The sequence below is a fragment of the Ornithorhynchus anatinus genome, chromosome 3 (assembly GCF_004115215.2).
Source record: "Ornithorhynchus anatinus isolate Pmale09 chromosome 3, mOrnAna1.pri.v4, whole genome shotgun sequence".
NCBI lineage: Eukaryota > Metazoa > Chordata > Mammalia > Monotremata > Ornithorhynchidae > Ornithorhynchus > Ornithorhynchus anatinus.
In genome coordinates, this window is record NC_041730.1 from 133,363,816 (window position 1) to 133,388,965 (window position 25,150).

General features: G+C 44.0%; 1 protein-coding gene across 2 annotated transcripts in view; it reads right to left on the minus strand.

The window, feature by feature from the left end:
- ADGRA1 (adhesion G protein-coupled receptor A1) overlaps positions 1 to 25,150 on the minus strand; it is a 679,465-nt gene that overhangs the window by 6,047 nt on the left and 648,268 nt on the right. For both annotated transcript variants that reach the window (XM_029061334.2, XM_029061335.2), the window contains exon 18: positions 6,197 to 6,295. In XM_029061334.2, coding sequence (XP_028917167.1) covers positions 6,197 to 6,295 — 99 coding nt within the window. The remainder of the gene's footprint in view (positions 1 to 6,196; positions 6,296 to 25,150) is intronic.

Genomic DNA, 25,150 nt, shown 5'->3' on the forward strand with positions numbered 1-25,150 from the left:
TGGGATAGGGACTGTGTCCAAGTTGATTACCTTTTATCTACTCTACTGCATCCTAAAGGGCCTGGCACATAGTAAGTGTTTAACAAATGCCATAAAAATGTGTGAGGAAAGCAATTTCCTGGTGAATTTCATCAATGTAAAGGGTCGAATCACTCAATCCTACATCTCTCTTTTACCTTTTTGTAAAAGGGGGTTGAATTATTCACGTAATGGCCTCAACCTATCTGTTTCTAAGCAATTTTAGCTTTCATCTTAAAAGTCCTTGCCACAGTCCAACATGTGGTTTCAAACTCATATCTCTTTCAGTTATTTTTTTTTTATGGTATTTGTTAAGCACTTACTATTACTCAAGGAACCTCTCAGGGTCACACCTGGGGAGTTTCCAGTACTTTATCAGTCTCGACTACGGGAGGGAGAGTGAAGCAGAGTTCCATTCCTAGACTGGCCAGTGGCTAGCGAGTGGCAGGCCATCTGCTACTGCTGGGCAGTAGCGGCACGGGAGAGAGTCGAGGGTGGAGACTCGAGTTTACTACACGGAAGGAGGCAATGGTTTTTACCGAGAAAACTCTATAGATCCAGTACCAGAAGGATTGCAGATGGAGGTGGGGCGTTCCGGGAGAGATGTGCCCATGGCGTCGCTATGGGTCGGAGACGATTCGAAAGCGTAAGACAAGATATCTCAAGAATTGTTCTAAGCCTTGGAATAGATACTAGTTTATCAGGTTGGATACATTCCTTGTCCCATATGGGGTTCACAGTCTAATTTCCTCTTCTCCCACACCTTTTTGCATCACCCTCGCACGTGGATTTGCACGCTTTATTCACCATTTCTCCAGGCCCACAGCACAGTGGCTCAGTGGAAAGAACCTGGGCTTGGGAGCCCGAGGTCATGGGTTCGAATCCCGGCTCTGCCACTTGGCAGCTGTGTGACTGTGGGCAAGTCACTTCACTTCTCTGTGCCTCAGTTCCCTCATCTTGAAAATGGGGATTAACTGTGAGCCTCACGTGGGACAACCTGATTCCCCTGTATCTCCCCCAGCGTTTAGAACAGTGCTCTGCACATAGTAAGCGCTTAACAAATACCAACATTATTATAGTAGATAGAGCATGGACCTGGGAGTCAGAAGGTCCGAGGTTCTAATCCCAGCTCTGCCACTTGTCTGCTGTGGGACCTTGGGCAAATCACTTCACTTCTCTGGACCTCAGTTACCTCATCTGTAAAATGGGGATTGAGACTCTGAGCCCTGACTCTGAGCTCCACATAGGACAGGTACTGTGTCCATCCCAATTTGCTTGTATCCAATCCCAGCACTTAGTACAGTGTCTGCACATAGTAAGTGCTTAAAAGTACCATTATTTTTATTACTATTATGTATATATCTGTAATTTCTCTATATTAATGTCTATCTCCCCGTCTAGACTAGAGAAGAAGCGAGGCTTAGAGGAAAGAGCACGGGCTTGGGAATCAGAGGACGTGGGTTCTAATCCTGGCTCTGCCGCTTCTCTCCTGTGTGACCTTGGGCAAATGACTTAACTTCTCTGGGCCTCAGTTACCTCATCTGTAAAATGGGGATTGAGACTGTGAGCCCCACGTGGGACAACCTGAGAACCTTTTATCTACCCCAGTGCTTAGAACAATGCTTGGCACATAGTAAGCATTTAACAAGTACCATCATAATAATAATTATTATTGTCTTAGCAGGGAATGTGTCTACCAACTTCACTCTATTGTACTTTCCCCAGCACTTAGTAGAGTGCTCTTTACATGGTAACTTTTCAAAAAAACTGATCGATTAAGTTGAAAGGTAGAGGTATAATCCCCATTTTACAGATGAGGACCCTGAGGCCTAGAGAAGTTAAGTGACTTGTCCAAGGTCACCCAGCAAGCAATTAGCCGGTCCTCTGCCTCCTAGCTCCAAGCCATTTCCTCTAGGCCACACAAGATATTCCAAGCTCCTAGAAAATTGTAACATATGGATTTTCCCCATATGTTGCTACAGTTATCCTCGAAGGAATAAAAGAAACTCTCTTTTCATGTATCCAGGTATATCATTAAAATGTAATTAGTGCCACATAGAGTCTATGCATTGTGTTTTATTTTTACCAAGCGTGATTTTGAAATCTCTTTCTCCTTCAGTTGCTAAATAAATCAAAGCCTGATGATGAATGAATGTCACTGAGAAAAAGCCTGTCTCCTTAGTAACAGAGCCAAAATCAGCAGTGGAAATGTCTGAGTAGTAGAAGTACTAATAGTAGTGAGAACATTTATTAAGCCACCCCGGGTGTGATTGTGCTGTATTTAGTGAATGAGAAGCTCCAAATAAAGTGACATGCTTCAGTTATTGGCCTAGTGAACCGAGCACAGGCCTGGGAATCAGAAGGTCATGGGTTCTAATCCCGGCTCTGCCACTTGTCTGCCGTGTGACCTTGGACAAGTCACTTTACTTCTCTGGGCCTCAGTTACCTCATCTGTAAAATGGGGATTGATAGTGTGAGCCCCACATGGGACAGGGACTGTGTCCAACCCAATTTGCTTGCATCCATCTCTGTGCTTAATAAGCGCTTAACAAATACAATTGTTATTATTAGTATTATTTACTGAGTGCTTACTGTCTGCAGAGCACTGTATTAAATACTTTTTTTAAAAATGGCATTTGTTAAGTATTTACTTTGTGACAGGCACTGTACTAAGCACTGGGACAGATACAAGATAAACAGGTTGGACATAGGCCTTGTCCCACATAGGTTTCAAAGTCTTAATCCCCATTTTACCGATGAGCAAACCAAGGTACAGAGACGTCAAGTGACCAACTCAAGGCCACACATTAGACAAGTGGCAGAGCTGGAACTACAACCCAGAACCTCTGACTCCCAGGCTTGTGCGATTTCACTAGGCCACACTGCTTCTCTGCTTGGGAGAGTACAATGTAACAGAGTTGGTAGACATATTCGCTACCCACAAGGACCTTAGAGTCCAGCAGGGGAGACAGACATTAAAATAACTTACAGACAAGGGAAGCAGTAGAGTATTAGGCTAGGTACACAAGTGCTGTGAGGGAGGGAGTAGGGTGACTATCGAAGGGTTCACAATCCCTAGCTGTGAAGTCCTGTCTCTGAAGCACCTGTGATCTAATTCAACATGAATCTTGTCTTGTAGCTGCAATCTGGGCAAGGTCGATGGTCATACCTGCCCTCCTTACATCTAAACTTACTCAGGAAATACAGATTTCCCTCAAGAAATTCCTCCCTCATTCCTTCTCCAGCTGGAGTCCAAATCACCCTGATCCTTTTATTCATCCCACCCTCAGCCCCTCAGCATTTACACACATATCCATAAGCTGAGATATTAATATTTGTCACCCCCTCTAGACTGTAAATTCCTTGTGGGCAGGGAATGATCCCACCAACTCTGTTATACTGTACTCTCCCAAGAGCTTAGTGCAGTGTTCTGAACATATAGTGAGTGCTCAGTAAATTCGAATGACTGATTGACTGATTCCTTTAAATAATAATGGTACTAGTTAAGCGCTTACTATGTGCCAAGTATTTTTCTAAACACAGGAAGGTACAAGTTAATCAGATTGGACACAGTCCCCATCTCACACAGGGCTCACATTCTTAATCTCCCTTTTACAGATGAGTTAACTGAGGCTCAGAGAAGTTGAGAGATTTGCCCAAGGTTACAAAGGAGGCATATGGCAGAGCTGGGATTAGAACCCAGGCCCTTCTGACTCCCAGGCTCTTGCTCTATCCACTGTCACGCTGCTTCTTCACATTCAAACTTTTGATCAATCTATTGAAGAGCCTCTCATTTCCCTCCCCTTGTGCTTTCTATCTCTTTTTCCTTCTTCCTTTCCTTCTCACCTCACCCCACTTCCCTCCACCCCTCTCTCAATCTTCTCTGATTCCCAGGAATCTGGCTGTTCCTCACAAAGAAACTGCTGACATGAGGCTCTTGAAAATTTAAGTAGCTAATTCTCCAGGCTCTGTGAATGCAGCAAAGTTACGTCAATACATATTCATGCCGCTCGACGCATGCTGATACACAGGTGGTCAAGAGACTGGGCAGAAATGGCAGAGTCTCATCCAGTGGCAAAGCTCTCAGCCCAGAGCTATGGGTAAGAAATTCTAGAAAGTTGATCCTGAGGCCCTGGGGGTTACCATCTATAATACATCTTCCCGGGAGGAGAACTGAAAGCATTTGTGTTCCTGCCACCCTAAGGTATCCATCATTAGGCAAAGCAACAGCAAGGGAGTTGAGACCTGTATTAGCTTATCGCTCTAGAAAAATGAATATTTCAATATAGAAATACCTGCATCTAATAGCTTGGCTAGTGGATATAGCACGGACCTGGGAGTCAGAAGGACCTGGTTTCTAATCCCAGCTCCACCATATAATAATAATAATGTTGGTATTTGTCAAGCGCTTACTATGTGCAGAACACTGTTCTAAGCGCTGGGGTAGATACAGGGTGATCAGGTTGTCCAATGTGAGGCTCACAGTTAATCCCCATTTTACAGATGAGGTAACTGAAGCACGGAGAAGTTAAGTGACTTGCCCACAGTCACACAGCTGACAAGTGGCAGAGCCGGGATTCGAACCCATGACCTCTGACTCCCAAGCCCGGGCTTTTTCCACTGAGCCACACTGCTTCCCCTGAAGATGGTATTTGTTAAGTGCTTACTATGTGTAAAGCACTGTTCTAAGCACTGGAGTAGATACAAGGTTATCAGGTTGTCCCACTTGGAGCTCACAGTCTTGAGAAGCAGCATGGCACAGTGGAAAGAGCCCGGGCTTGGGGGTCAGAGGTGATGGGTTCGAATTCCGCTCTGCCACTTGTCAGCCATGTGACTGTGGGCAAGTCACTTAACTTCTCTGTGCCTCAGTGACCTCATCTGTAAAATGGGAATTAAGACTGTGAGCCTCAAGTGGGACAACCTGATTACCTTGTATCTACCCCAGAGCTTAGAACAGTGCTCCGCACATAGTAAGTGCTTAACAAATACCAACATTATTATTATTATTATTAATCTCCATTTTACAGATGAGAGAAGTGAGGCATAGTGAAGTTAAGTGACTTGCCCAAAGTCACACAGTTGACAAGTGGCAGAGCCGGGATTAGAACCTTCGACTTCTGACTCCCAAGCTGTGCTCTTTCCTCTTGGCCATGCTGCTTCTCTGCTATGTGACCTTGGGCAAGTCCCTTCACTTCTCTGGGCCTCAGGTACTTCATCTGGAAAATGGGGATTAAGACTATGACCCCCATGTGGGATAAAGACTGTGTCCAACCTGATTTGCTTGTATTTACCCCAGAGCTTAGTACAGTGACTGGCACATAGTAAGTGCTTAACAAATACCACAGTTATTATCATTATTATTATTATTTTGGGCCATTTCTGAGAACTGGAGCCCCTCTCAAAGGATACACCCAGACCAATGTCATAGCTAGTGCCTTCCAATCCAACATTCTGCAGTCTTTATTTTTATTATCATTATTATTCTTACTAACATAAGAAAAGCACCATGGCCTAGTGGAAAGAGCACAGGCCTGGAGTCAAAAATCCTGGGTTCTAATTCTGGCTCTGCCACATCTGCTGTGTGACCTTGGGCAAGTCACTTCACTTCTCTTTGCCTCAGTTGCCTCATCTGTAAAATGGAAATTGAGACTGTGAGCCCCATGTGGCACAGGGACTATGTTCAATACGATTTGTGTGCATCCACCCCAGCGCTTAGTACAGTGCCTGGCATATAGTAAGTGCTTAACAAATATCATTATTATTATTATTATTTTTATTCAAATCCCCAGAGTTTTAAAGATTGTCCCTTTCAAGAGATTTTCCAGTCTTTGCAGTCCACATTATTTGAACACAATTTTGGGGTCTAGAAGAAAGAACACCAGACATGGTGTCAAAAGATATGGCTTCTTATCCTGGCTCCTCCACTCACCTGCTGCTTGATCTTAGGGAAGTCTCTTAATTTTTTTTTGTTCCTCTGTTTCCTCATATTTTTAAAAAAGGGGATAAAATACCCATTCTGTTCTTCTTCCCTGTTTGACTGTGAGCCCCTTGTGGAATATGAACGCATCTGATCTGACCAGCTTGCATCTACTCCGGTGCACTGCAGAGGGCTGGGCAGAAGGTGAACATTTAGTAAATTGTACCTTGATTGTTATTATTATTATTGCCATTTACTTACTATGGTGCATCATCCCCTTCAGTCCCATAATTCTTGATGTTAGTTGCAGCTGTAATTCCACATATAATAAAAGGAACACCTCCGCTAATCAGATAAAACCTGTAAAAACACAAACATCATGCTTTAATTCCCATGGTATATGAATGAGTGTTCTTTTCACAAGAGTTTCTTCTTAACTAATGATCTTCCCTTTACTGCACTCTGCACATAGTAGAAATAACACATTAGCATGATCTCATGACCTAGCCCAAGGTAAAACAATAAACAGAATTAAGCACCAAATACACATTCCGCTCCATAATAAAAAAGACTGTTATTATCCTAATATAGTAATTCAAATTGCCCACTTGTTTTGTGTCCATTTAGTTATTGCTCCAGTAGACCCAAAGAACACAAAAGAGTATCTAAATTAGAAAGGATCGAAGATCTGATTCCAAGTTATCTTTTGTTTGATAGTGCCAAAGCCCCTCAAATCACATGTAATCCTCTTCTGCATTAATGTACCAAAAATGTAAACTATAGATAAGCCACTGAGCCCCGAATATGTATCCAGTGGTTTCAACAACAATTCTGGAAAAAGAAACTTGATTTCTAAACTGTCACTTCTTTGGCTTCATTTCTAGGCAACAGCCAGCAGTTTGGGCGTCCTCTCGAGATAGGTTTGGTGAAGAGTTCAGGGAGAAGGTAGTTCTAAGCTCCCCTCTTCCCAAAGAACGGGAATTCACTCCAAATAATAATGATGATGGTATTTGTTAAGCATTTACTATGTGCCAAGCACTGTTCTAAACGCTGGGGGTGATACAAGGTAATCAGGTTGTCCCACGTGGGATTCACAGTCTTAATCCCCATTTTACAGATGAAGGAACTAAGGCCCAGAGAAGTTAAGTGACTTGCCCAAAGTCATCCAGCTGACAAGTGGCGGAGCCGGGATTAGAACCCATGACCTCTGACTCCCAAGCCCCGGCTCTTTCCACTGAGCTACGCTGCTTCTAAGGTCTATCTTCAGGAAGCAGCCATAGTCTCTGTGGCTTCAATACCTTTCGATATCCCAAGCGCCTTAGTACAGTGCTCTGCACACTGTAAGTGCTCAATAGAGGAGACTGATTGATCAATATAATCGAATAACAATAATGATGATGGTATTTGATAAGTGCTTATTATGTGCTAAGCACTGTACTAAGCTCTGGGGTAGATAACAGCAAATCTAGTTGGATACAGTCCCTTTCCCATATGGGGCTCACAGTCTCAATCCCCATTTTACAGTTGAGGTAACAGGCACAGAGAAGTGAAGGTGCTTGCCCAGGGTCACACAGTAGAAACGTGGTAGAGCCAGGAATAGAACAGAGGTCCTTCTAACTCCCGGGCCTGCGCTCTATCCACCGGGCAACTCTGTTTCTGTAAATGTTCTGTGTATTAAAAGCACATCTCCTCTAAAAGGCCTTCCCTGATTAAGCCCTCATTTCCTCTTCTCCCTCTCCCTTCTGTGTCACCCTTGCACTTGGATTTGTAAAGTTTAATCACCCCTGCCTCAAGCCCTCAGCACTTATGTCCTCGGATTCATAATTTACTTATTTATGTTAATGTCTCACTTCCCCTATCGACTCTAAGCTCATTGTGGGCAGAAAATGTGTCTACCAACTCTGTTACAATGTACTCTCCCAAGAGCTTAGAACGGGGCTCTGCATACAATAAACATTCAATAAATACCATTGCTTGCTTGGTTGATAGAACACTGTATTAAGTACTTGGAAGAATGAAATAGAACAAGTAGACACGATTCTTGCTCTTAAAATGCTTACAATTAGCAAAGGAGACAAACACAAAGTAAATTTCAGATAGGGGAAATAATAGGTATAAGGATAATAATAGTAAATTTGGTACTTGTTAAGGGCTTACTATGTGCCAGACACTGTACTGAGAGCTAGGGTGAATACAAGCAAATTGGTATGGGCACAGTTCCTGTCCCATGTGGGACTCGCAGTCTCAATCCCCATTTCACAGATGAGGAAACTGAGACCCAGAGAAGTGAAGTGACTTGCCCAAGGCCACACAGCAGACAAGGGGCAGAGCTGGGATTAGAACCTATGACCTCCTGACTCCCAGGCCCGTGCTCTATCCATTATGCCAAACATATATAAATAAGTGCTTGGGGTTGAGGGAAATGATTGCAGTACTTAATATGGGGATTGAAAGAATCTGGGAAGCAGTGATGTCTAGTGGGTAGACCGTGGGACTGGTTGTAAGGAGGAACTGCGTTCTAGTCCTGGCTCCACCATTTGTCTGCTGCATGACCTTGGAGAAGTCACTTCACTTCTCTGTGTCTCAGTTACCTCATCTGTAAAATGGGGATTAAGACTATGAGCCCTATGTGGGACACAGATTGTATCTGGCCTGATTAGCTTGTTTCCATCCCAGGTCTTAGAACAGGGCCTGGCACATGGTAAGCACATAAAAAATACCATAAAAAGATAGAGGGCAGAGGCAAGACTATTGCCAAGTACGAGGCCTTGAGAGACAGAAAAGATGATAGCGTCATCAACCGTGATGGGGAAGTTAGGAGGAGGGGAGGATTTCAGAGGAACATTAGGTGCTCAGTTTTGGAACTTCATTGCTACAGCCTGATTTTCCTTCGATACTGGTTTCTACAAGAACATGCCCCGCCCCACCCCCCCATATTTTAGATGAACTAGGTGTAAGGCACCGATTCTGTCCATTTCAATTTTTATTAAATAAAAAAACCCTTCACTTTTCAATGAGGCATTTCCTTTTAGTTTAGGATTGGCATTTTTTCCCTTATGGCTCCTGTTCGTTTGGTTACAGTTGGACTGTGGCTTGTGTGCCCTGCCCACAGGAGGAAAAAGCTACTTCCTTTTTCCTATGATTTATTTCAGTGCCTGTTTCCCCCACTAGATTATAAACTCCCAGAAGGCAGAGATTGCATCTACTAGTTCTAGTATACTAGTGGTATTCTCCCAAATACTTCGGCACACAATGGGCATTCACTCAATTGATCCATCGTATTTGTTGAGCATTTACCTTGTGCAGAGCACTGCACTCAGTACTTGGGAGAGTACAGTATTACAGAGTTGGTAGACAGGTTCCCTGCCCACAAGGAGTTTTTGGTCTTTAAGGGGATACGGTCATTAATACAAATAAATTTTGGATGTATAAATTAGTGCAGTAGGGCTGAGGGTGTGGTGAATAAAAGGTACCAATCCAAGAGCGAGGGCAATACAGAAGGGAGAGGCAATAAATATTGTTGGGTGGGGTAGCTGACATTGAATATAGCAGTGAAATGGGAAAGTGGCATGACAGAGGGAGGAGGAAATGAATAATATTAATAAATTTACATAGTGGAATGCTCATCAGAATATAAGTTCCCTAAAAGTAGGAAAGGGACTCTGTCTTTGCATACATATGCACATATACAGTATATTTGGGTCTGATAAAGTCTCTATTCAACTCATATGTAGTAGTAATGATATTTATTGGGCACACCCTGGGTACGATAAACTCTATTTAATCAATCAATCATATTTATTGAGTGCTTACTGTGTGCAGGGCACCATACTGTTTGTGAGAGTACCACACAATAATACAACTGACATATTCCCTGTCCTTACTAAATGCCTGGGAAAGTTCAACAGACAAGCAAGACATAACCTCACCAAGAGCTTACAATGGGAGAGACAGACATAAAAATCAGACTCCGAAAAGACCATTGTGCCAGAAATAGTTCATTTCAAAATTACGCTTTTACCTGCGGGTGTGTTACATCGTCCTCTCCCAAGAACTTAGTATAGTGCTCTGCACACAACAGGCGCTTAATAAATATGACTGAATGAATGAATAGCGACTATCTAATAGCCATTGGCCTATTTTGATTCTGCTCCTTTGTCTCCAGTCTGCAGTTTGGGAAAATAAAAAGAGCATCACCATATTTCTACTTACTATTCATTCCACACTGTGTCCATTTAGCACGGTGAGTCCTTAATAAATATTCAATGTTGGTGGTAACCAGTGATTTTAGCTAAGCAAAAAAGACTATGTTTCATTAATTTACAATTCGTGTGGGAAACTCTCCAAGAAAGCTGAATAAGCCTGATCATTTAAGTTATTTCTAACCAGGCTGGGGAAAAGCACGACAGCCCAGACAAGCAAATAAGTATTTTCAGGACAAAATTTATGTGGCATTATCTCTCTGCTTCAAAAGAAAAACAAATGATTAGTTGAATTGTAGGGCTAACAGATGGGATCACCTCTGAGGAGATGTTAAGGTCTGAACTGTGGCAGTGGCAGAAAGGAGAAAACATAGAAAATAAATGTAGGATGAAAATGGAAAAAAGAAAGAGTGAATTCTTATTCTCTCTCATTTCTCCCCCAACCCAGCTAATCAGCAAAAACTAGTAATGTGAGTTCCAGTGGAAGAAAACTAATGGTTTAAAACACAAATTAGTCAGTGCCAAATCGATGTGCATCTGATCCCGTTCCTTTGCATCTTATCAATGCCCTTTGGCTCCTTCCTTCATCCCTCTTCAACAGCCATCTTCAAACTGTTCGCTCTCCAATGGCTTCTTCCCTATTGCTTTCAAACATTCCCGTGTCTTCCCTAAGTTAAAAAAGAAAAACCCTCCCTTGACCCCACAGCTCCCTCCACTTACCGCCCCAATCCTTCCTACCATTCCTCTCTGAACTCCTTGAACGAGTTGCCTACAACCTGCTGTCTCAAATTCCTCTCCTCCAATTCTCTACTCGAGCCCCTCCAATCTGGTTTCCATCCCCTTCGCTCCACGGAAACCTCCCTCTCGAAGGTCACCAATAATCTCCTTCTCATCAAATCCAACATTCTCTACTCCATCCTAATCCTCTTTGACCTCTCAGCTGCCTTTGACTGTCGATCACCCCCTTCTCCTGAAAATGTTACCAGCCTCAGCTTCACTGATGCTATCTTCTGATTCTCCTCCTCTCTCTGGCTGTTCGACTTAGTCTCTTTTGAGGGCGCCTCCTCTGTCTCCCACTCCCTAGCTGTGGGGGTCTCTCAAAGTTCAGTTCAGGGCCCCCTTCTATTCTCCATCTACACCCCCTCCCTTGGAGAACTCATTCACTCCCAAAGCTTCAACTACCACCTCTATGAGGATGATACCCAAATCTATGTCTCCAGCCCTGATCTCTCTCCCCCTCTCTGCAGCCTCACATTTCCTTCTGCCTTCAAGACATCTCTACCTGGATGTCCTCCCGTCACCTCAAAATTAATATGTCTAAACTGAAGCTCTTATCTTCCCACCCAAACCCTTTCCTCCCTCTAACTTTGAGTTGAGATACCAAGCTCTGGTACTGGCCTGCTGTGTGACCTTGGGACAACCTGATTACCCTGTATCTACCCCAGCGCTTAGAACAATGCTCTGCACATAGTAAGCGCTTAACAAATACCAACATTATTATTACATTTATTGGTTGCTTACTGTGTGTAGTGCACTGTACGAGGCGCTTGGGAGAGTAAGATAAAACAGAACTCTGGCAGTTACGTTCCCTGCCCACAGTGAGCTTGTCACATTTGGATAACTCTATCAGCCTCCCCAGTGTCTCCTTGCCTTCAGCATCTCCTTGTTTATGTTGATATTCCACACTAGGGGCCAAATCATCTCGCTGAACTATCACTCTCCTCTCTATCTTCTCATCCAAAGCCTCCAATGGCTGTCTATCTCCTTCCTATTCTGACAGAAACTCCTTATCATTAACTTTCTCTCCATTTTACATCCTGGATCTCTTCTCTCGCTACTCCCCAGCCTGCTCTTGGAATGCATTCTTTTCTCTCTCCAAGTTCTCCTGTTTCCCACCCGCCCCCTCCCCCTGCCTGCAGCAAACCCCTGGCTCATGCTTTGCTCCCAGGCTGAAACTCTTTTCTCCTCACAAACCTGCCAAACCTCAGCCCTCCCCACCCATAAAACCCTCCTAAAATCCCACCTCCTCCAATAAGTCTTTTCCAATTAATTTTCAAAAGCCACTTAGTTTTCAATTGTACACAATATTTTTTTTCCGGATTCCACCAACTTTAATTAGTTCTATCTCCCCTATTAGAGTTCAAGCTCTTTGTGGTCAGGGAACATGTCTTGTGCTTCTGCTATTGTATATTGCTCTTAGTTGGGCATTCAAGAAATACCATTATTACCAATACTGACAAATTCTAAGATTTTAAGGTCATTTAGCCTTAAATCCAAGATTGAAGGTCATTTTGAAGGTTGATGTTTACTGAATTTTTTAGTCACTCTAAAGGGAAATGGAGAAATAAATTAAACTTACAAGTACGTGTTGCCCTTATGCAGGAATATTAGTTTTGCCTTCTCCCTTCCTTCCCTCTTTCTGAGGGCAGCATATTCAATAATAATAATAATAATAATAACAATATTTATTAAGCACTTATTATGTGCCAAGAGTGGCACTAAGCTCAGTAGTAGACACAAGACAATCAGATCCTAATCAGAGTCTAAGTAGGAGGGAGAACAGGTTAAATCCCCATTTTGCCGTTGAGGAAACTGAGGGACAGAGAAGTTAAATGACTTGCTCAAGGTCACACAGCAGAAAAAATGGTGGAGCCAGGATTAGAACCCTGGTCCTCTGACTCCCAGACCCAGGCTCTTCCCACTAGGTCACACTGCTTCACTAGCATTATTGCTTCACTGTTGCTGAACTATGACCTCAAAACCAGTGAAACTTGGAGAGTAAACTGAGGAAACTTTCATATTTATTGGTAATACCTAGGTAGAGAGATATCTTGGTATTTGCTAAACACTTACTATGTGCCAGGCACTGTTTTAAGAGTTGGGGTAGATACGAGTTCGTCAGATTGGACACAATCCCTGTCCCTCCTGGGGCTCCCAATCTTAACCCCCATTTTACAGATGAGGCACAGAGAAGTAAAGTGACTTCCTCAAACTCACACAGCAGACAAGTGGAAGATCCGGATTAGAACCCAGGTCCTCTACCCTTCTTTAGAAAAAGTTTAAAGGGCACTTATGAAACAGGGCACTTTGTTCCCCAGTTGTCTAGCAATTTTCTATCTTATCAAGAAATACAGCCTGTCCTTTATTAAATGCTTTTTAATATGATAATACTAAAATAAATACTAAATACTAAAATACTAAAACAATAAAATAATATGATATTATTTTCAACATACCATTGGCTGCAGATAAATACAGTATTCTGTTATGATTCCCAAGTGCTTAGCCCAGTGTAGTGCAATTACTGGTGCTCACAAAATGTCATTACTACCATTACTAGTATTCGAGAAAGCTAAGTGGGTATTGCTTTAAGACCCAGGGGATTCTGACTCCAATATTCCAAAACTTTTCTTTGCAGCTTGAAATATTAACAATAACTGCAAGTATTTTGAAAAAAACAAATGAAAATGGAAACCCAAAGCAGTCATTAGTGTAAGCCACATTTAAAAATTAAATGAGGAGACCTGAGGAGATCCATTCTGACAGAATCAGGGAAGAGAAAAGCGCAAAATTATTCCATTTGAATATTACTAGAAGCCAAAGTAAATGAACCCAAATATTTTACTGCCTTGTGTCCTGTAAAATTTACAGAAAGGAAATGAATAAAATTCCTACAAACTAAGCACAGCATGAGAAAAGAAAGTCAATAAAGCTCCCCAAGAAGGCAAAATGAGGGCTGAGTTGCAGGAGAAAAACTACCAATTGTTTTTAATGACTTGAAGCATATGACATCAGTGAATACATGCAAAAAAAGAAAGCGGGCTTGAAACACTACCTGTTTTCACAACACTTTTCCCAAGGAGCCAGGGCTTTTAAATATTATTCAAGCATTAATTTCCAGAGTAAAGTGGCCTATAATCACCCCCAAAGCAATTCATTCCCTATTCCCTCTTCCAGGCGCTTGACTGCAATACTACAAAGTTGCTATCTAAAATTATGTTCCGGTTCCAGAGGGTCAAATCCAACTCAGCCACTACCTCAGTATCATGGCAACTCGTTAGAAAGTCAATTATCATCAGGGTTGCCCTTCTGCCTTCCAGGGAGGAGAAAGGAATCATTAACCTATCAACCTTCATCAGGACAATTCATTTGGAGAACTATCTATTTATGGTAATGCTACTTATTTAATATACAGCACAAGGGAAAGCAAAACATATAAGTTAGGATGCTAAATCCAACGTCCTTATAGTCTGCCCCTTGAATGTTTGGTTCATATTATACAGCACTGAGGTGTCATAACTGTCAATGCACAATTCCTTTGGTTCTGCTTCGTGGAAATTGCATTAACTTTGCTCAAGGGGGCAAATCAAAATATTAAGAAAAGGGAATGCATTTTATTTTCGCTCACAAGGCAAGTCTCGGAGAGCGGTGCCATTTTATGGCTTCTAGGATTGAAATGAAAAACACAATTAAAAAAAAAGTCATTTACTACAATTCAGGATCTCTACATTGGGACCATCAGCAAATCATCAGAAACATTGATGAAGTATACTCGTGGTTGTTCTGTCGCTAGTGAAGTTTTTGATGAAAACTTGACGAATTCTCACTGAATAGAGATTTTACTGCTTTTACGATAGTAAACCGAGAAGGCTGATTGGGAGTTTGAAATTCCTTCTCTTGCTTTCAGATGGATGATTTCTCCTGTCTAGGGAAGCCTGAAGAGAATCCTTAGGCTGTAATTGAGGCAGTATTGGAGACTCTTTTCCCTTAATTGAATGTTGGGCTTTCTCCTCTATCTTAAAGAGGTATCACATGGTTATTGCCTCTGGTTATATCTTGCTCTAGACCATGACAGCTTTGACACAGAATGAAGTTTCCCTTTGCCTCTGGTTAATGGGAGCTGAGGGACTGATGGAATATGCCAGGATATCTACTGAGCACATTTCCTTCCTAGTCTTTCCCTTCCAGCCTGCTTAGCAAGGGGATCAGGGGTTAGAATAAGTTGGTTGAGAAAATTTAAGTCTAATGCCTGTCATACTCTAAGGTAGTGACCTAGTGGAAGGAGCTTGGGCCTGGGAGTCAGAGGACCTGGGTTCTAATCCCCGGTCCACCATGGGCCTGCTGGGTAACCTTGGACAAGTCATTTAACTTCTCTCGGCTTCATTTTCCTCATCCGTCAAATAGGGATTTAATCCTCTGCCTGCAGATTTAGACTGTGAGCCCCAGGTGGGACAGGGACTGTGTCCAACCTGATTATCTTGTATTTACCTTAGTGTTCACTTCTGTGAGTGGTACAAAGTAAACACTTAACAAGTACCATATTAAAAAAAAGTTCAAATCCTGCTCTATGATGCAATAGAAGCAGCATGGCTTAGTGGATAGAGCATGGGCCTGGGATTCGGAAGGACCTGGGTTCTAATCCCGCCTCCACCACTTGTCTGCAATGAGAACTTGGGCAAGTCACTTCACTTGAGAAGCAGCGTGGCTCAGTGGAAAGAACCCGGGCTTGGGAGTCAGAGGTCATGGGTTTGAATCCCGGCTCTGCCACTTGTCAGCTGTGAGACTGTGGGCAAGTCACTTCACTTCTCTGTGCCTCAGTTACCTCATCTGTAAAATGGGGATTAACTGTGAGCCTCACGTGGGACAACCTGATTACCCTGTATCTACCCCAGCGCTTAGAACAGTGGCCTGCACATAGTAAGTGCTTAACAAATACCAACATTATTATTATTACTTCTCTGGGCCTCAGTTACCCCTCTGTAAAATGGGGATGAAGACTGGGAGCCCCATGTGGTACATGGACTGTGTCCAACATGATTAACCCCAGTGCTCAGGACAGTGCCTGAAATACAGTAAATGCTTAACAAATACCATGACAAAGATAGTAGATCAAGAAGTAGTATTCCATTCATTCGTTCATTAATTCATTCGATCATATTTATTGAGCACTGACTGTGTGCAGAGCACTGTACTAAGTACTTGGGAGAGTACAATACAGCAATAAACTAAATCTCTGCTGACAACCAGCTCACAGTTTAGAGCAGGGGAGACGGACCCAAATACAAATAAATAAAATTACAGATTTGGACATAAGTGCTGTGGGGCAGGGAAGGGGGAAAAGCCAAGGGAACAAGTCAGGATGACGCAGAAGGGAGTGGGAGATGAGGGAAGGTGAAGCTTAGTCTGGGAAGGCCTCTTGGAGGAGATGTGCTTTCAATAAGGCTTTAAAGTAGGGGAGAGTAACTGTCTCTCAGATACGAGGAGGGCGGATGTTCCAGGCCAGAGGCAGAAGCAGCGTGGCTCAGTGGAAAGAGCCCGGGCTTGGGAGTCAGAGGTCATGGGTTCTAATCCCGGCTCTGCCGCTTGCCAGCTGTGTGACTTTGGGCAAGTCACTTAACTTCTCTGTGCCTCAGTTACCTCATCCGTAAAATGGGGATTAAGACTGTGAGCCCCATGTGGGACAACCTGATCACCTTTTATCCCCCAAAACTTAGAACAGTGCTTTGCACATAGTAAGCGCTTAACAGATACAAATACCACTATTTTATATGGGCGAGGGGCTGGTGGCGAGTTAGGGGAGATGGAAGCACTGTGAGAAGGTCAGCATTAGGGGAGTGGAGGGTGTGGGTTGGGTTGTAGAAGGAGAGAAGAAAGGTGAGATAGGAGGGGGAAAGGTGGTAGACTGCTTTAAAGCCATTAGTGAGGGGTTTTTCTTTGATGTGGATGTGAATGGGCAACCACTGGAGTTTTTTGAGGAGAGGGGCGACATGTCCTGAACGTTTTTATAGAAAAATGATCTGGGCAGCAGAGTGAAGTATGGATTGGAGTGGGAAGAGACAGGAGGCTGGGAGGTCAGCAAAGAGGCTGATGCAGTGACCCAGGAGGAATAGGATGAGTGACTTATTACGTGGTAGCATTTTGGATGGAGGGGACTGGGCAGATTTTAGCTATGTTGTGTAGGTGGGTTTGATGGCATTCAGTGATGGATTATGTGGGTTGAATGACAGAGAGGAGTCAAGGAAAAAACCAAGGTTACAGGCTTGTCAGACTGCAAGAATGGTGGTGCCATCTACAGTGACACAAAAATCAGAGAGGGGAGGGTTCAGGTAAGAAGATAGGGAGTTCTGTTTTGGACATGTTAAGTTTGAGGTGATGGGAAGGCATCCAAGTAGAAGGCAGGAGAAGATGAGAGACTGAAGAGAGGGAGAGAGATCGGGGCTGGAGATGAAGATTTGGATATCAGCCATATAGAAGTGGTAGTTGAAACCATGGGTGGGAATGAGTTCTTCAAGGGAGTGGGTGTAGATGGAGAATAGAAGGGGACTGAGAACTGAACCCTGAGGGACCCCCACAGTTAGGGGATAGGAGGAAGAGGAGAAGCCAGGGAAAGAGACTGAGAATGAACGGCCAGAGTGATGAGGAGAACCAGGAGAGGACAGAGTCAGGGAAGTCACGGTTGGAAAATGTTTCCAGAAGAAGGGGGTGGTCCACAGTGTCAAAGGCAGCTGAGAGGTCAAGGAGGATTAGAATGAGTAGAGGCCTTTGGATTTGACAAGAAGGAGATCATTGGTGACCTGTGAGAGGGTGGTTTCTGTGGAGTTAAGGGGACAGGAGCCAGATTGGAGAGGGTCAAGGAGAGAATTGGAGATAATTTTGTTCTAAGCGCTGGGGGAGATACAGGGTAATCAGGTTGTCCCACGTGAGGCTCAGAGTCTTAATCCCCATTTTTCAGATGAGATAACTGAGGCACAGAGAAGTTACGTGACTTGCCTACAGTCACACAGCTGACAAGTGACAGAGCCGGGATTTGAATTCTTGACATCTGACTCCCAAGCCCGAGCTCTTTCCACTGAGCCACGCTGCACGTAGACAACACGTTCAGGGAGTTCAGAGAGGAATGGTAGGAGGGAGATGGGATAACTGTGGGGAGCCTTGGGGTCAAGGGAAGGGTTTTTCAGTATTTATTGGGAGCCTACAGCATGCACAGTCCTGTGCTAAGCGCTTGGGTGAGAACAAATAGACCTGATCCCTGCCCGAAAGCAGTTTACAGGGTAGTGAGGTGCTGACAGTATAGAACAGCACATTCACACCCGAGCATTGGAACCTCAATTTGATCAACTGAGTGGAGTCTGAGCCAAAGTCTTACTTTCATGTGATTTCACCTGCTGAAGAAATTCCCCTGGTCATTTCTTCCAATTTCTTGGAATGGAGATTATCACAATGATCCAGTGTGAATGAGGCCAGGCAAAAAGCTTCAACTAGACTGTAAGCTCCTTCTGGACAGGGAACATATCTACCCATTCTGTCGTACTGTAGTCTCAACAGATCAATTGGTCTTGCCGAGAATTAGAAGGCTGCTCTTCTCCCCATCATTAGAGCCTCCAGGAAGCCCTCCGTGACTAATCTCTCATCTCTTCACCCCATTTCCCTCCCTTTTGGGTCACCTATGCCTTTACCTACCTAACCCCTAATCACTTTGAGATTCATCCCAACCCCGCAACACTCTGTCCACAGAAAGATCGCGGGCTTGGGAGTCAGAAGATGCGGGTTCTAATCCTGACTCCGCTGCTTGTCTGTTGTGTGACCTTGGGAAAGCTACTTAATTTACCTGTCCCTCAGTTACCTCATCTGTAAAATGGGGATTAAAACTGTGAGCCCCACGTGGGACAAACTGATTACCTTGAACTACCCCAAGGATTACAACAGTGCTTGACACATAGTAAGTGCTTAACAAATACCATTATTTGTATTATTATTATTATCCTTATACTCTGCTGCTTACCCAGCTGAAATTTGTTTTAATGTCTGTCTCCCCCACTAGATTGTAAGCTTCTTAAGGGCAGGAATTATGCCTATCGAATCCTGGCTCTGCCACTTGACAGCTGTGTGACTGTGGGCAAGTCACTTAACTTCTCTGGGCCTCAGTTACCTCATCTGTAAAATGGGGATTAACTGTGAGCCTCATGAGGGACAACCTGATTACCCTGTATCTACCCCAGTGCTTAGAACAGTGCTCTGCCCATAGTAAGCGCTTAACAAGTACCAACATTACTAATATTACTCTGCATTTTACTCCTTCCAGAGCTTAGGAAAGTGCTCTGCACAGAGCAGACTCTCCATGAATATCACTGAATCCTTCATTGATTGATTGATTGTTTGCTGTGGCTAAGACTCCAGGACTGCAACTTGTTCTAATCAAAAGAACACCAAATAGCAAATCCATAGGCTGGTGCCTTTTATGAAGCATGAAATTATTCGTTTCTCAGTTAACCTCACATTGGTCTTCTCCATGTTCAATTTTAGCTTAACATAGTCCTTATTCTCTTTTTTTAAAAAAATTATCCTTGTACTCAGAGTAAACACTGGATCCAGTGACTAATGATAAATATGTCATTTCAAGTGCTCTTAGGAAACATGAATAACACCAGAAGAGAGAGGACTGGTCTTTAAAGGAGTTTTTAAATATATATTTTAAAATTGGAAATGGAGCAGAGAATGAGAAAACACATATTCTCTCTCTCTCTCTTTCTGTTCTTTCTGGACAGGGCATGCTTAAGGGGCATCTCACCTCCACAGTATTCCTCAGCCTCCTCTCCAGTATGAATCCCAAGGCCAGGGGAAGGGGCAGGATTGGTTACTTAGCAACCAGGTTGCTATCCTATGATTAATAACACCCCATTCTCCGGGCAACATAATGTTCTCTAAACTAACAGTTTCTTTCATCAGTAGAACCATGGAAACAGCAAAACCCCATCTCAGCCAGTAATAGTGCAGCAGTCACGAATGCCAAGGAGTTCTAGATTTAATCAACTGAATTCGTTTTCTAATTTCCACCTAGATTTCCTAAGTCCAGATAGAACAATATTCCCCGTTTGGCCGCAGTTGAGTCTCCAGCAGGAATACCAGTAATTTGATTGGTAGCTCTCAACGACGATATATCCTTGCTCCTCTCCCACTACACTCCAGCTTGCACACTTTGCTCCTCTCAAGCCATCTTAGAGAAGCAGCATGGCGTTAGTAGATAGAGGCTAGGCTTGGGACTCAGAAGTTCATGGGTTCTAACCCCAGCTCTACCACTTGTCTGCTGTGTGACCTTGGGCAAGTGACTCTACTGCTTTGTGGTTCAGTTACCTCATCTGTAAAATGGAGATAGAGACTGTGAGACCCACGAGGGACAGGGACTATGTCCAACCCAATTTGTTTGTACTCCAGTGCTTAATACAGTGCTTGATACATAGTGAGCACTTAAATACCATAATAATAATTATCATTATTAGTCATTGTGCCTCAGACTCATTTCTCTTGCCACCAACACCTTGCTCTTCCCTCCTTTCTGCTTGGAACTCTCTCCCCCTTTACGTCCATCAATCTATGCCCTCTCCATCTTCAAGGGCCTTCTGAGAGCACACCTCCTTCAGGAAGCCTTCCGTGATTGATGTCTCATCTCCCCACCTTATTTCTCACCTACTGCCACTTCGAGAGTTTCATGTCACCAAACCCCTTGGATACTCATCCCTGTTCACCCTCTTCTGCATTATATGCATATCTTTATTCTCCCTTGCTTCCCTCTACTTAAAATTTATTTTTGTGTCTGGTTCTCCTAATTGACTGTAAGCTCCTCGAAGGCAGGGTTCATATCTACTATCAATCCCACCCCATAGCCTCACAATACTTTTATACACATCCTTATACTTTCCCATTTCCACTTGTTATAAGTCTGTCTCCTGCTCTAGACTCTAAGCTCCTTGAGGTCAGGGATCATAATAATAATAATTTTGGTATTCGTTAAGTGCTTACTATGTGCTAAGCACCGTTCTAAGCGCTGGGTAGATACAAGGTAATTAGGCTGTCCCATATGGGGCTCACAGTCTTAATCTCCATTTTAACAGATGAGGTATCTGAGGCACAGAGAAGTTAAGTGGCTTGCCCAAAGTCACACAGCTGATAAGTGGCAGTCGGGGATTAGAACCCATGACCTCTGACTCCCAAGCCCATGCTCTTTCCACTGAGCCATGCTGCTTCTTATGACTATCTACTCTATTTTATTGTATTCTCCCAAGTGCTTACTACAGTGTTCTGCACTCAATAAGCATAGTAAGGCAGAATGGATAAAGCACGAGCCTGGGAGTCAGAAGGTCATGGGTTCTTATCCCAGCTTTGCCACTTGTCTGCTGTGTGACCTTGAGCAAGTCACTTCACTTCTCTGGGACTCAGTTACCTCATCTGTAAATTGGGTATTGAGACTGTGGCTCCACAAGGGACAGGGACTGTGTCCAACCTGACTTGCTTGCATCCACCCCGTGTTTAGTACAGTGAGTGGCCCATAGTAAGCAACTAAAAATACCATTATTATTATTATTATTATTATTATTATTACCCAATTAATACCACTGATTGAATCATAATGCCCCGTCTGCTCAAACAGATTGGCTCTAACCCTGAGCATGAGGAAAGAAAGAATAAGGGCTGTCATTTGTGGGCAGGAGGCAAAGTGGTCCAGAGGAAATAGCATAATTCTAGCATCTGGAGCTCCTGGGTTCTAGTCCCAGCTCTGCCCCTCCTCACTTCATTGCTCACCTTCGAGACTTTAGAGGGTGTTCTGAGCTCTCGAAGGGTGGCAGTGGAGAATGGGGCTGGGATTTTGTATGTCTCAGGAAGAAGTGCGGTTAATAACTATGGTATTTGTTAAGTGCTTACTATGTGCCAGGCACTGTTCTAAGCACTGGGATAGATACAAGGTAATCAGGTTGTCCCACGTGGGGCTCACAGTCTTAATCTCCATTTTATAGATGAGGTAACTGAGGTCCAGAGAAGTTAAGTGACTTGTCCAAAGTCACACAGCTGACAAGTGGTGGAGCCGGTATTAGAACCCAAGTCCTCTGATTCCCAAGCCCGGGGTCTTTCCACTAAGCCACGCTGGTTCGTTGTCACAGCACCCGAGACATCTCCTAAATGTAGTAAATTAATCATTCAGTCAACGGTGTTCACTGAGTGCTAAGAACTTTACTAAATGCTTGGGAGAGTACTATACAATGGAGTTGGTAGACACAAAACCTGCCCTCAAGGAACTTCCCGTCTAATGGCTATAATTGTTCAATTTGTTCAGTCATATTTATCAAGCGTTTACTGCCTGTAGAGCCCTGTACTGGGTGCTTCGGCAAATACAGTATAACAATAAAAAGACACATTCCCTGCCCGCAGTGAGCTTACTGTCTAAAGGGGGAGACAGACATTAATATAAATAAATAAATGATGGATATGGACATAAGTGCTGTGGAATTGCGAATGGAGATGAATAAAGGGAGCAAGTCAAGGTGGTGCAGAGGGATTGGGAGAAGAGAAAAGGAGGGCTTAGTCAGGGAAGTCTCTAGCAGGAGATGTGCCTTCAATAAGGCCATGAAGCGGGGGAGAGTAATTTCCTGTCAGATTTGAGGAGGGAGGGCATTTCAGAACAGAGACAAGACGTGGACAAGAGTCCACGAGATAGACGAGATTGAGGCACAGTGAGGTTAGCTTTAGAGGAGTGAAGTGTGCGGGCTGGGTTATAGTAGGAGAATAGTGAGATGAGGTAGGAAGGGGCAAGGTGCTGGACTGCTTTAAAGCTGATGGTGAGGAGTTTCTCTTTGGTGCGGAGGTGGTTGGGCAACCACTGGAGGTTCTTGAGGAGCGGGGAAACGTGGCCTGAACGTGGCTCAGCAGGACTCAGATGGGCAAGGATGAGAGATTGCACGTGGTACAGAGCAAACCACCGGGGCTAGAGTCAATTCCTTCATGTGGGGTCTAGGTCCTGAGGTGAAGAGAAGCAGCATGGTGTAGTGAATAGAACCGACACATTGGAGTCAGAAGGTCATGGGTTCTGAACCCAACTCCAGCACTTGTCTGCTACGTGATTTAGGCCAAGCCATTTCACTTTTCTGGGCCTCAGTTACTTCATCTGCAAATTGGGGATTGAGACTGTGAGCCCCCCATAGGAGAGGGACTGTGTCCAACTCGATTTGCTTGTATCCACCCGGTGCTTAGTTCAGTGCCTGACACATAATAATAATCACTTAACAAATACTATTATTATTACTAAGTGTCAGGCCCGAGCCTCGTCAAGAGATCCCATCACCATGAAGCAGCATGGCCTAGTAAAAAGAGCACGGGCCTGACAATCTGAGGCCTTGGGTTTTAACTCTGACTCCACCACTTACCTGCTGTGTGATTTTGGGCAAGTCACTTAACTTCTCCATATCTCAGCTCCCTCAACTGTGAAATGGGAATGAAATACCTGTTCTCCCTCATAGTTAGACTGTGAACCCCATGCGGGATAAGGATTGAGTCCAACCTGATTCATTTATACCTACCCCAGTGATTAGAACAGTGCTCGACACAATAAGCACTTAACAAATACCACTAAAAATAAAGGGAGAAATGAGTGAGTACAGGTTTCTTTTATTTTTTCCTTGCTTCAGGGTGTACGTGAGGCTGCTAGCCAAATCCGGGGAATGAGTCACCTTTAAGGAAGTAGACTGTGACTATAAGCCTGAGAGAAAAATCAACTCTCATGGCTTACAAGAGCAGAAGGACCCTAAATGACCAAATGTCTGGGAAAAGGACTTTGATGATTTCTCAATCCTTGATGAAAGTCTGGGAGGCTGATTATGGTTCATTTGGTCAGTTTTGGAAACAGGCTTGAAAGCCCAGAATCAATTGGGGACTGGGAAACCAAGAAAAAATTAAAATGCAGATACCCTCAGTTGGTCATAACTCATTCAATAGTATTTATTGAGCGCTTACTATGTGCAGAGCACTGTACTAAGCGCTTGGGATGAACAAGTCGGCAACAGATAGAGACAGTCCCTGCCGTTTGACGGGCTTACGGTCTAATCGGGGGAGACGGACAGACAAGAACAATGGCACTAAACAGCGTCAAGGGGAAGAACATCTCGTAAAAACCGATGGCAACTAAATAGAATCGAGGCGATGTACAATTCATTAACAAAATAAATAGGGTAACGAAAATATATACAGTTGAGCGGACGAGTACAGTGCTGTGGGGATGGGAAGGGAGAGGTGGAGGAGCAGAGGGAAAAGGGGAAAATGAGGCTTTAGCTGCGGAGAGGTAAAGGGGGGATGGCAGAGGGAGTAGAGGGGGAAGAGGAGCTCAGTCTGGGAACGCCTCTTGGAGGAGGTGATTTTTAAGTAAGGTTTTGAAGAGGGAAAGAGAATCAGTTTGGCGGAGGTGAGGAGGGAGGGCGTTCCAGGACCGTGGGAGGACGTGACCCAGGGGTCGACGGCGGGATGGGCGAGACCGAGGGACGGTGAGGAGGTGGGCGGCAGAGGAGCGGAGCGTGCGGGGTGGGCGGTAGAAAGAGAGAAGGGAGGAGAGGTAGGAAGGGGCAAGGTGATGGAGAGCCTCGAAGCCTAGAGTGAGGAGTTTTTGTTTGGAGCGGAGGTCGATAGGCAACCACTGGAGTTGTTTAAGAAGGGGAGTGACATGCCCAGATCGTTTCTGCAGGAAGATGAGCCGGGCAGCGGAGTGAAGAATAGACCGGAGCGGGGCGAGAGAGGAGGAAGGGAGGTCAGAGAGAAGGCTGACACAGTAGTCTAGCCGGGATATAACGAGATAATAATAATAACAATAATAACTGTGATAAGTGCTTTCTATTTGTTAAGCACTGAACTAAGTACGGGGGTAGATACAAGACATTGGTGGGCACAGTCCCTGTCCACGTGAGGCTCACAGTATAAATAAGAGGGAAAACAGGTACTGAATTCCCATTTTACAGCTGAGGAAATTGAGGCCCAGAGAGGTTCATTGAGTTGCCCAGGCTCATAGAGTGGGTAAGTGGTAGAGTTAGAATTAGAATCCATTTCTCTGACACCAGACCCATGCTTTTTCCACTAGGCCACACTGCTTTTTATTATAATAAGAATAATAATGATGATCTTATTGAGTGCTTATTAGGAGCCAAAACAATGTGCTAAGTTCCTGTCCCACCAAGGGCTCACAGTCTAGTTCACAGAAAAG